Source organism: Prosopis cineraria, unplaced genomic scaffold (genome assembly GCF_029017545.1).
Source record: "Prosopis cineraria cultivar Desert tree isolate PC_DT_omini unplaced genomic scaffold, ASM2901754v1 PC3, whole genome shotgun sequence".
NCBI lineage: Eukaryota > Viridiplantae > Streptophyta > Magnoliopsida > Fabales > Fabaceae > Prosopis > Prosopis cineraria.
In genome coordinates this window covers 24,797,101-24,809,737 of record NW_026555334.1, presented here as the reverse complement: position 1 = coordinate 24,809,737, position 12,637 = coordinate 24,797,101, and the positions used below count along the sequence as shown (strand labels likewise).

Below are 12,637 nucleotides of genomic sequence, written 5' to 3'. Positions count from 1 at the left end.
TTTAGGTCCCCCATTTTTGGGACAATCCTGTTCCTCTGGGGGCATCAGACATTGAATAGTTTTCATTCATAAGATCACTATCGTCTAATGGATTAGATTCTGGAACTGGAAGTAATCTTATTTATTAAAAACATGCTGTATTTTGATCAAATAATCTAATATCTGAACACATGCCGGTCTTTTCTTGTGTGCGTTTTGGGGATGCGACAAGTAGCTTGATAATCATAAAACAAGTATCAGTTTCACTGACAGGGGATGCGACAAGTAGCTTGATAATCATAAAACAAGTATGAGTTTCACTGACAGGGGATGCGACAAGCAGCTTGATAATCATAAAACAAGTATCAGTTTCACCGACAGACCTATTTAAAATTTTTAGTTAGATTATTATTTTTTTTACATTTCCAACTTAAATAACGAAAAAAAAAACATTTTAAACCACCCCGCATTGAAAACATCGTAACACACCTTCATTACAACATGAATAGCTATTTTATGAACCATAAGGACTTGTAAACGAACAAGGACGATAAGATTTTGGTCGCACGTATATATTGATGACCACTAACTGGAAGATGGGCTGGACTCTGCTCAATTGAATTTACTATACAGTGAATGATTGAGACAGAAGTTATGTTGCCTCTTCTGATAAGATCTCTAGTTCAGCCCACCAGAGTGGAGAAAGTCTTGGGGCTGCTTGGTCAGGTGACATGCCAATAACATTCCTTAATTTGGAAGTTATGTCCTTCATTGTGGGTCGCGAACTCGGATTAGGTTGGGTGCATTCATGGATCACCTCACAAACCACATCAAGTTCTTTCTCTCTGAAGGATTCAAGGGAAGGATCGATCATATTACTGATGCTTCTCTTACCATTTGAAAATTCACCAGCCTGTGGAGTTAAAGAGAATTATTCATTATAGAGACGATATGGTAAATGAAGGTTCAGATTTTAACTAGAAAGTAGATCTGATATAAGTGTAAAGAGGAACAATGGGAAGGAAAAGAAAATGACCAATTGATGTATTTGAAGCTTACCAATTTCTCAAGTTGTTTTTGTTCTTCACAGTCTGGCAATTTCCCAGAAATGATTTCGAATAACAATTTTCCAAAGCAATATACATCAGTTTCGGGATCAGCATTGAATGTCAATTCGGAATTCTTTGAAATTGATTTATCTTCCAATGACGAGGCAAAAATGACCTGTGCAATCTGAAGGAAAAATTGAATATAAAAAACATAATTACTTAGGATTCAACATATAATGGAAGTAATCGGGAAAATTACTGTCCCTTTCCAAACAAAATTTCAAAATTACACAATATTCTCCTTTTTGTTGGAATATACAGCCATCTCTTAAAACTAAAATAGGACAAAAGTACTTGGAAGAACAATTGCATTATCTGTCAAGTAGTGGGAAAATATAGTTGTCATATCATAAGAATAATAGATATAAAAGTATTTTGGTCAAAGTGTATAGGATGGATAAATGCAGTATCTTTTGGTCTAAAGGAAAGATGTGCTCATTTTTAAAATAGAGGAAAGAGCTATGAATTCTAAATTTCTCAAGGAAAGAAAAAGTGCATTCCTATAAACAGAAAGAGGGAGATATAAATAGGTTTACCTTCGCAGCAAAATCATCTGTTAACAAGACTGAATGTGAATCGAGGTTGCTATGAGCTACTGATGGATTCAGGTCATGGTGCATGTACTGAAGACAATAAGCCACGCCCATAATAACCCTCATTCTTGAATTCCAATCTAGGTGTTCAAGCCCCTCAACTAATTTTTTCCCCAACCGTCCACAAATTTTTGCCATTCAGTAAAAGAATGAAAATATACTCAAATGTGCTCTATGCTAACCAATGACTAAAAGAAAGAATATTACCATGCAAATGCTCAAATAGGGATCCATTAGGAGCATACTCAGTCACCATCATCCGAGTAAATGGCTCTTCTTCCTCACAGTAGCCAATAAGATTAATAAAATTCTTATGATTTACCCGAGACATGGTGTCAATCTATACAGTATAAAGAGAAAATTAGCACACAGAGGAGATTGAGAATTGAGATCCATGTTCTCAATTAAATTAGGACTTATTATTGAATCTTCCTTTCCATTGACTTCAGAAGAAACAAACCATTTTTCGGTAGGCAATCTCCATATTCTTCGACCAGTCTTGTGCAGAAGTGATCATAGCTGATGCAACTGCAATCTCTACTCCACTGGACAGAGTTCCCTTGTATACGGTGCAATGAGGCAAGCTTGTAACAATATTGCTGAAATCCTCACAGGCTACCTCCAACTCTGCTCGATTTAGCTTCGGGACTCCTAGATTTGATATGAAAAAAATGGTAAAGTCAATTGTCACCCTATTGCACAGTGATGTCTGCTTTCTAACATGAGAAAATCCACAGTTCAAATTAATTGAAAGCCAATGACTGTGCTCATTACTGAAATTGGGGATTAGATGTGATAATAGAACAGTAAAAATATCAACATCATGAAATGCAGAGAGCCAAATTCTGTGTTATGTTGGATTTGTACAAATTGAACGAGTACCTACTAGAAATATGTACTTTCGCAATAGGTGATCATTGCAGATCAAGGAGCTCTATAGCGGTAGTTTTAAAATTGATTTACATCATGCGAAGATGTTATAATTTCTTATCAAAATTAATTAGTTTATTTAGTCAATTTTCAAAATAAGTAAATTCCCATGACAAGAGACCCATAAACATTTTTTATTTGAGATTCCCTGACCACCCTCACACAACTTCAAAAAATGTGGTGAAATACATCACAAATGACAATCATTTGGTTTTAAATTTTGAATAATTTGTGAACAGTTGGACAAGGTGACAAGCTCAAAAAATTAGATGAAATCATTCAATCGCAAGTTCAACTTAAGAAAATGACCTGTCACGGCGACCAAAAAAATCAATTACCTGTCACAAAAGCTTTCTGTAACTGTCCGCTTAACCCTGTCTTCCATGGCCTAATTGCTTTTACTGCTCTCTTATTCCACAGGCAAAATACGGCAACAGCAACAATGACCAACAAAAGCACACCTAATATAATAATTATGTACTTCCAAGCATCTCCAGAAGCATTATCTTCAGCTGAAGGTTGTCTGTTTTTTTCATTTCCAGAAGAAGCAGGTGAAGGCAATGGTGTGGGTGACTGATTATGATTCCCACTGGTATTTAATGTAGCCGGAAAAGCTCCGCTACTCAGTGTGGATGGGAGACTAATGATCTGTTTAGCAGACCCACCACTAAAAGGGGCAGCTACGAGGTTACTGGACTGATCAAGTAATTTACGACGTTTAAATTTGTCAAGTAGATTTTGAGCAATTGCTGACTCACCTGAACATAAATATTGCAAGGAACATTTTTATTGTCAATAAGAATTATAAATTTCTATCACTCAATAGACCAAAGTTCATATTTGAATATTCCACTCACTAGGCTGATTGTCAAAGCAGTTATCTTCGTAGTTATTATGGTAGTTCTGTAGCTTGAACCTTGAAAGTTGAGTGGAAAGTTTTAGTAGTTAGAGGACAATGAAAGAACAAAACATGTATACTTCTTTAGATACTTAATGGGAACAGAGTAATGTACGCACAATGGCAGCGCCAAGGAATTGAGGCATTTTGTAATTGCTCCTTTAATTGGAATGACAAGTGATTGTCTCATGTTCCATAGTTTGAAATTGCTCTGCCGCACACTGCCAAAGTCATGCATCATAAGCTCCAGAAAATGCTAATTCAAAACCATATGTAAACCGTATAGGAAGAAACAAACTAGGTGTAATCATAAATTCCAATGGATGAAACTCCAGAAGAGTCTAATATCAATCGAAATTTTATATTGACTGCTCAACATAACTATGTCACAGTTATCAACTTGCAACTCCTCATATAAGAATAAATTAAATTATTTCACAGTTGAGGCTACTGTTCTGTAAAGGACATGGCAAAACCTTAAGCCCATATCTTTCCAAGTTTTTGTCTAAGTTTAGATGGATCAAGATTAATAGTTTGAATTTTTATCAATAACTAACATATTAAAGATTAATTAATATTTTGATTTTCCATCAAACATTTCCTGCTTGAATTTTGTTTTCTATAGAAGCACCAATGGGACAAAAGACCATCTATTAAGGATGCAAGAGTAGAAATCCAGATACAACAGAAAGGGCTTAGATGGAAAAAGACCATCTTCCAAGTTTTCCAACTCACCTAAACTTTTTTGTATAAAAAAAAAAATCTTGATTTCCGTGCTTAAGTTCCCTACACAATTAATAAACTCCCTCGATGCCGAAGTCATGTCCAAAAGCGCCTATATTTAAGCACCAACTAATCAATTCTTCTCTCAACAACCGCTTTGTTAGTTTTCAACACTTACACTTTAACCTCCTAATTTAACTCAATACATGCAATTAACTCCCAAATAACTATCAAATTATCCCAAATACTATGCAAAATATGGATTGATCAATTATGATGATATGTGAGCCCAAACTGATTGTGTTCACATTTGAACCCATTCCTATGACTCTTACAGATCTTTCCTTTTTATTGAGCAAAAATATTTTTCCTCCGTTAATTAAACATATCCCTGACTCTTAAACATCTTTTCTTTACAGGCACATTATGTGCTGCCAGATCTGTGAGAACAGAGTCCTTATGTCTCAATGTCTTTGGAGGACAAAGCAAACAGTAAAGGTCACAATGTCAGTTAATTAAAAAAATAAAAATAAAGATCCACTTACCAGTGTCCAATTTTTCTATTCATGCAACCAATTTCAGCTATCTCATGAGACGTATGATTATCAATCAATTGTCGTTTAGATAGTAATTCATGCTTCCCAAGATCTTGAGGAACATTGACTTCAATGTTGCTGCCAAAAAGGTTCCTATGGTAACATATAGTTTTATTAAGGATAAAAATGCTTTTAAATATGGTGTTTTAGTTTTAGGAACAACATCCTGCCAAAAAGACTAAGCTTACAAGTCTTTTAGGAACAGCATCCTGCCAATTTCCGCTGCAACACTTCCAGTCAAGCAATTGTCCCTCAAATCCAACAACTCCAGCTTAGTTAGCTCTCCAAATTCTTTAGGAATGGTGCCAGAAAACTTATTCTTGCATAATACACTTTCAGAAAAACAGAGGAAGCTAATCAGGAAAAAGGTAAGAGGAAAGAAAATGCTAATTTTATGATTCCTCTATTGGAAAGTGAAATATCATTTTAATCTTTGTCTGAAGACGTCAATCACAAAATAAGGAGATATGCTGTTAATACATCAAAAAGATTAAACTAATCAAATAGACGAACTACATATTTTCATGTCCAGCAAAATAAATCAGATGATGGACTTCAAAAGTGTTCACATACACATCCTTCTAACACTAACAAAATAAACAAGCTAATGGAAAGTTTCAAACTAACTGTATTCCTTTGATTCAAAAATAGTAATTGCTTAAATTTTTGCACGATTGAAGGAAAAAACTGCCACTATGCAAGCTTAAAAACTACATTATAAAGATGGGAAAGGATAGGCAAAATGGCAAAAGGCTAGAATAGAATAAAATGAAATGTGTTTATTGGGACCAATCGTTAGCAAGCTAATATAATAAACTACAGCATGGAAGAAATTAACCTGAAGTTTCTTTTGGATGAAAGGAAATACAGGACATTCACGACTACGGAATTGAAAAGCTAAAATTTTTTTTTTGACATAGATTCAACTATCAAAACTTTAGAAATGGAGGCATGAAAACATTTGTCGAATCCTTACAGATATTTCAAGTTACTTAATTTCCCAAGCTCAGGAGCCAGTGTACCTTCCAAAGATAGCTCACTTAAGTTCCTAAAAGAAGAAAGAGGAAGGCGAAAACTTAGTTCCACAGAAAACTCAACACTGAATTTTGTTGGAGGCCAGTCAAAAGGAATCTTTACTAAACCCATATGCACTGTTACGAGTATTTATATTCCTTAAAAAATATCTGTGCCTCGCCGGAAATCTTAAGCGAAAACAAACGGGACTCACAGCATTTGCACTGTATTGTCAACACATTGAACACCCAACCAGTCACAAGGATCAAGATCATCTGGTTTCCAGTTAGCCAAAGCTCCACGAGGATCATAATCTATTCTCGCCCGAAACTTTAACAAAGCCATTACTGCATTTTCATTCCAGAAAATCATTGGTCAAAAGACAATACCATTACATGTTACTAGGAAAAGGAATGAAAAGGGGCTATATCAAAAAATCACCTTCGTCATTAAGGGACCAACATGAACGAATACCCCACAGACAAATTAAAGCAGAATAAATTCTGCTCCAAAATACATATGAGCCACATCTAGAACCCATTGCTTCGTGAAGCCAACTTTCTAGACGTTAAAGTATACAAAATCGCGAGGTTTTTCCTACACAAATAACCCTTCAATCTACCCGTACCTCGCAACCAGCAAAACAATTCACTAACTACAAACTATTTTACAAAAAGCAAAAGAAATGCAGACAACTGGTTCCGGAGATCACATCAGGGTCCCTCATGATTATATTTATTTTCTTCGTCTACAGCTTGTTCAACAAAGGCATAACCCGCTCAAAGTCTTCCTTTCAATGGCCCTCCGCAATATGGCTGGAGCTGAAATTTCACCCACAGGAAGAAATTAGCCGAATGAAATGAGCTTGTACCAGAGAAGGAAAAGATACTAAAGAAGGAAGTGTCAGAAACCAACCAATAATGCCATAACAAAGAAGAAAGAAGGAATAACCTCATTACCAAGCAAAGTCTCTGGTTATCAGAATAAAAGAAAAAAAAAAGGAAAAAGGGACAGGAAACGAATGATAAAGAAAGTGAAAGTACCATGCAGAAGCGACAAAAGAAAGATGCAGGAAAATGACTCCGCGTGTTGGGACGTTAACAATGGAGGGCAAGGATGAACAAACAGAAGAAGATAATGCAATGCGGCACGCTGGGGGTGATTGAGAGTCAACAAAAAGGCAGCAAGAGGTACCAAAAAATAAAAAGAATCTTTAAAATTGCTGCCTTTTTTCACGATGATCTGAGAGGACCCTCTCTTAGACCATCATCTGGGCAATCTCTCTCTGGGTTTCTGAGCTTCTGTCTCTCTCTTACCCCCTTTCGTTTCTCTCTCACCACCCCACCAGCTACGCCCCAGAAGATGTGTTCAATTTTCCATCTCATTTCCTTTTTTTCTTTTCCTTCTTTTAAAATTTTTTAGAATTTTCTTTTAGTAAGTGAGGGGTCCCAAAGAATTAACCACAGGAGGAACGATAGAGTGAGAGGGACCCCACAGGAAAACTATGATCAGCGGCCAGTCAGTGGAGGAGGGTGATCGGCGGCGAGGATGGATGGATCAGAAAGAATGGTGGAGACGGGCCCACTTCCGAAGAAGTCGGAGAGTCGGACGCGCTTTTGTTGCGCTTGAAACCGTTGACCACATTTCGCGCGCGCGCGCCTATTTATCTCTGCTTGCGTTGCCAACATAAAAGGCCACGTCGGTCGTTGGGAACTAACCGTTGGTTTAATGTTAACGGATTTTTTTTTTTTTTTTGCGAATCTCAAATGGATTAATTTAAGTTAACCACGTCACTATTTTTTGATGTAAATTAAGTTAAAACACAAGGGTAAATATAAAGAGAATGAGTAGATAATCATAAAATCATCTTGATCTAAAAGGATTTGCTAAATTATCTTCCGAAATTTGAAATTAAAAAAATCTTAAAATAGTAATATTGAATTTCTATTGGTCGAGAATATTGAATTGAATTATATTATAAAGTTCATAACTTGTTAAAAACACGAGTCATAATTTCTGATAATGTTTAATTCTTCCTTGAAAATCGTGAAATGATTTATCCTAAAATTATATCCAATTAACAGCAATGCATGTTTAGATTGGTGTAATGTTCTAAACTATCTCCGAATTTCTCTAAAATTTTAGGGTATTTTAGGATGCAAAGAGAACTTGTGAGCTGCGCTGAAAGTTGGACTGTTGGAGGAGATGCCCTGGAAAAGTATTAATCCTTGTCATCATTATTTGTTGGGAAGTAGAATTCCATCCTCTCTTTATCTGCCAAACATACAAAGTAAAGAAAAAAGAAGAAGATGAAGAAGAACAATTAGATCTCAGAAAATTAAATTAATGGCAGTTATATTTTCAATAACTTTTTTAAAAAATAAGTTAAAAATATTAATTTATTTAATTGCATATTCAAGAATTTCAATTGCAAGTATATATTGATGCATTAAATATAACTCTTAAATTGTAACATGAATTTTTATTTATAACTATTTAATTTGACATTTATAATTTATTTTTTTAAAAATTTTGTCTTTCAAATAGTCACTAATTCAAACTTCTGGAACTTAAATGTTATTTTTCTCAAAATAAAAATCCATCACCCTGGGTTTAGGCGGTGAAAGCAAAATTTTCCGTCAAAAAAGAAAGTATTTTCTTTTATACAAATCCCTCCCCGTGGAAAATACTGTTCTATAATCGAATAATGAATCACGAACCCGAAATTTTAGCAAGAAACAGAAATTTTCTAGAACTAGAATGGAAGCTTGGTGCTGTGACAATTTTTTTGGTCAATCAAACCAAACATATTTAAATAAGTTGAATCGTTTGTTTGCTTGTTTATTCATTTTGGTAAAATAGCAAAAGCACAAGTTTTTTAGGTGCTGACAGTGAAAGTCAAACTGCAAGTTTTTTTTTTTTTTTCAATTGCTCATGAATATTTTAATCCTATTTAAGATGCAGTTCAATATAAAATATAAGCACATCTTTTAATAGTCATTTGAATGTTAACTCAATATGTTAGAAAAGATTAATCTCTTTTGTTAGACTTAAAGTCATGGTGAGTATAATTGCCAGTTGTTCAAACGCCAGACCAGTGTTTGCAAAATGGGCCAGATTGGCCCATGACTCTCGAGTGATCACAGGTACGAATGTGTAAGGTTGAACTTGAAGCCCACTCAGTAAGTCAGTCCACGGGCTAAACATGTTATCCAATGCGAAAATAAAATAAAATTGTCACATAAATAATTATTTAAAATAACTACCCATTAAACTAAAAAATTATTCATCGCACAACAAGAAGCAGAGAGAGAACATAAAAACTTCGGAAAATATCAAAGACTGAGCATATTTAATATTAAATAAATATATTTTAAAATATTATTATAAGATTGAAAAACTGATTTGGAAATAATTTTAAATAAAAAAAACTAGAATATCCCTACTTAGTTAATTAATCATTCTGATTTAATAAAAAATCATTCATCTATTGTCAAGTTCAAAACTTAAAAGAATTTGACCGTAAAAAAAGACAAGTATAAATTATGTTTTGAAGAGTAGTTACTCAACAATTAACAAATACTCGTTCACGTTTAACATGAAGCCATTCACTACTCGACAAGTTTAAGAATTTAAAAAAATTTAGTTGTGAGAAGGGATAAATATATATCATGTTTTAACAAGTAGATATTCGTTAATTAATAAGCATTTATTCACATACAACAAGAAGCCATTTAGCTAGTTGATAAGTTTAAAAAGAAAAAATAGGGATATTATAATTTTTTTTATCTAAAATTATTTTCAAATCAATTATTCAACCATACAGTGATATTTCGGAATTTTTATGATAAATGGTACCTGAATGATATTTTTCCCAAAAAAACTTTCCAAATCTCATTGTTAGGGACAGGGATACAGTGTATCATTAGTCCGAAATTTACGTCAAATTGATCGCCATCATTATTTACACTCAGCCTCTTTCTGTTTAAGAATAACATTAAAATCTCAAAATGATAAATTTATTTATTATTTGAGGCAATATATTATTAGTGTTATTTCTAGATATTTATGATCTTTTTAAGATAATATATTTTAGGCAATTTTATTTGAATAAGGATATCTTGAATATTTTTAGATTAACTAGGATTAGGATTCAATTATTCTTTTTATTATTATCTTTTGATTATCATTTTTATTTATGCTAAAATGCATAAAATCTCCATAAACTTTAAGATAGTTGTATACAACCCCATCACTTTTAAAAGTTTAAAATTAACTCCTCTAATTTTTAATTTTGTTTTTCAAAATCTCCTATTGTTAATCATGTTATTTTTTTCATGAGGAATAAAATGTCATTCAACTAAAAATTATTATTAAACAAAAATATTATATTGTGTAACTATTAATAATAAATTTTTTATATTTTTTAGATAGTTAAGGCATCGATTTAAAAAAAAAGTTATTATCATTATATAAAATTTTAAATATTTATATTTATATTAGTTTTATCCATATTTTTTTATTATCAATGTTGCATGATTTTATTATTTTAAAAGATAAATTTTTATTTGATTTTTTTTGTTAGATCAATGTATTATACATGACTAAAATATTTAAAATTTAAATATTACCATGTTAGATTAATTTATTTTTTAATATTAGAAAACTATATAACATTGACAACAAAAAAAATATAAAAATTAATACAAAAATAAATATTTAAAATTTTATATGATGATAATAATATTTATTTTGGCTATTATCAATGCCTTAGCTGTACAAAAAATATAAAAAATTTATTATAAATACTTGTACAATATAATATTTTTGTTTAATACTATTTTTTGGTTGAATGATATTTTAACTCTCATAAAAAATAACATAATTAATAATAGGGGCTTTTGCGAAACAAAATTAAAAATTAGGGTGGTTAATTTTAAACTTTTAAAGATGAAGAGAGTTATATACACCTGTCTCAAAGTTTATAGAGGTTTTATACATTTTAACCTTTTATTTATTTGCAATGAAATAAAATATCTATATTTAGACTACATTTATTTTTTTTTGATATATTTTTTTTAAAGATTACCTTTATTCATATATTTATCTTTGTAATCTTTATTTGTCTTTTGACACTGGGGTTAGAATTTAATTTATTTTTTTAATATTTTCAGGAATTTATAAATAATTTTAAGTTTCTCATACAAGCAGACTTGATTGACTAAATAAAGTATCTTGAGTTTTTCTATATCCTTCCTTCTCCCTCTCCCTCTTTTGTTTTTGTTTTTATTTATACTACTAAAATTTGGGTGAGAGTTGAGTGCTGAGAGCTTTTTAGGATCAAAGCATGCCTTTTAAGTTAAAGAGCATTTTTGGTCAAAAAAAATTAAAGAATATTTATAGAAATATTTATATACTAGCAATCTACAAAATCTTTAAATTAACAAGAAGATTTAATTTTATAATCTTATGAATTATGGGCTAAATTTTTATCACTTAACTAATCTTTACTGGTTCCTTCTTTTATTTTTCTTTCTCTTTTTCTTCTTGTTTTTTTTTTTAATTTTTTGATAATACTCTCTCTTCTTGTTTCACAACAATATTAGTGGCTTTGACAATAGAACATTGGGCTACACCCAGGCCTAAGGCCATTAACTTTCACCGTAAGACGATCTGCTAGCCCCCCTTGGTCTGTCCATTTGGGATGCATGTAACTTGTGTTATACAGAAGGGTCATGAGAGGGAAAAAAGTGAATTTATAATATTTAAAATTTTTAAGCATAATTTTAAAAATTATAATATTCAATTAACATTTCTTTCATTATCAATATATTTAAGTATAATTTTGAATTAAAACTATATAATTGTGGCAATTATATAAAATGCACCTGCACGGGAGGGGGATGGGATCATTAAGAAGAAGGGCAAATTGGCAACAACATCCCCTTTTTATGAAAAACCAAAAAAAAAAAAAAAATTACGTTGTTTTGTCATCAGTTCATGTTCATTCAACAATTTCATCTCATATTGCCAAGTACCAGCTTCAATATACACTGAGTACATTCCGATGCCTACATCATATCTTACATGTGTATACATTGAAGTCAAAAGAGTAGAAAATAATCTGTTTGTGATGATAATCAACCCATGAGATCGCTGTCGTTGAACTAATTGTTAGTCAACATATATAGTTTTCCTTTGATTTTCTCAAAGCACGACGACATTTAACAGCAAGCACGAAATGGTAAAGGGGGGATGGATATATATTTATATAACCCTTGACACATTTTAAAACTGAATAGAATACATATTGATGATAATATCAGACTCATGGGTCAATGCAAAATAGTTAATCAACGTGTGTTATGCATTTTCAGATTTTCTATTTGTACGTAGATGGCTGAAGTATCGATATAGAATGGTAGGTTGGACGTCTTCATCGACGAATGAAATATGCTATACAAGATTAAGACGTCTAATTCTTTTAAAGATTCTTAATTAACTACACGGGCTTAATATAACTGAGAAATGTCAACTCTCTCCCACAGAAGGAGACAAAACCGACATTACATGTATATTCTGGAGCTATCCATCTGTAATTAATTTCTTAATCTCAATGACAGGCCCTATTATCTCCCTCTCTTACACGTAGTTTTCTCTCTCAGCTTCCAAACCCTTAACTTTGATATTCTTAGGATCGACAAATGTCACGCAAAATTATCAAATTCTTTGGAGTTTGGTGTGTTTTAGCCAAACCTAATTCGAGAACTGATTCCTTAATTCATGCTGTTCCCT

At 32.3% G+C, this 12,637-nt stretch overlaps 1 protein-coding gene across 3 annotated transcripts; it reads right to left on the bottom strand.

Annotated features, from left to right (window-relative positions):
- Window positions 1–448: 448 nt before the first annotated feature.
- Window positions 449–7,180, bottom strand: LOC129306657 (protein MALE DISCOVERER 1-like). 3 transcript variants are annotated; one of them, XM_054947354.1, is made up of 14 exons: window positions 6,886–7,180; window positions 6,284–6,663; window positions 6,057–6,189; window positions 5,805–5,876; window positions 5,017–5,160; window positions 4,778–4,906; window positions 3,629–3,730; window positions 3,469–3,527; window positions 2,950–3,369; window positions 2,142–2,332; window positions 1,889–2,021; window positions 1,625–1,782; window positions 1,039–1,212; window positions 449–892 (listed from the first exon to the last, which is right to left on the bottom strand). In XM_054947354.1, the coding sequence occupies exons 2-14, from the start codon at window positions 6,381–6,383 to the stop codon at window positions 632–634; spliced, it is 2,076 nt and encodes a 691-aa protein (XP_054803329.1). In that variant the 5' UTR covers window positions 6,384–6,663; window positions 6,886–7,180; the 3' UTR covers window positions 449–631. The 3 variants fall into 3 exon arrangements, with proteins under 3 accessions (XP_054803329.1, XP_054803328.1, XP_054803330.1); XM_054947353.1 differs by having other exon boundaries at window positions 4,778–4,921; window positions 6,886–7,179; XM_054947355.1 differs by lacking the exon at window positions 5,805–5,876 and having other exon boundaries at window positions 4,778–4,921; window positions 6,886–7,179.
- Between the last annotated feature and the right edge of the window lie 5,457 nt (window positions 7,181–12,637).

What these genes read in the sequence shown, in the direction of transcription:
- LOC129306657 (XM_054947353.1), bottom strand. Translation starts at nt 6,383, where the DNA reads ATGGGTTCTAGATGTGGCTCATATGTATTTTGGAGCAGAATTTATTCT. An exon ending in TTAAGTAACTTGAAATATCT is followed by an intron (nt 5,161 to 5,804) that starts GTAAGGATTCGA and finishes TTTTTCTGAAAG; the next exon opens with TGTATTATGCAAGAATAAGT. An exon ending in ATGCTGTTCCTAAAAGACTT is followed by an intron (nt 4,922 to 5,016) that starts GTAAGCTTAGTC and finishes ATGTTACCATAG; the next exon opens with GAACCTTTTTGGCAGCAACA.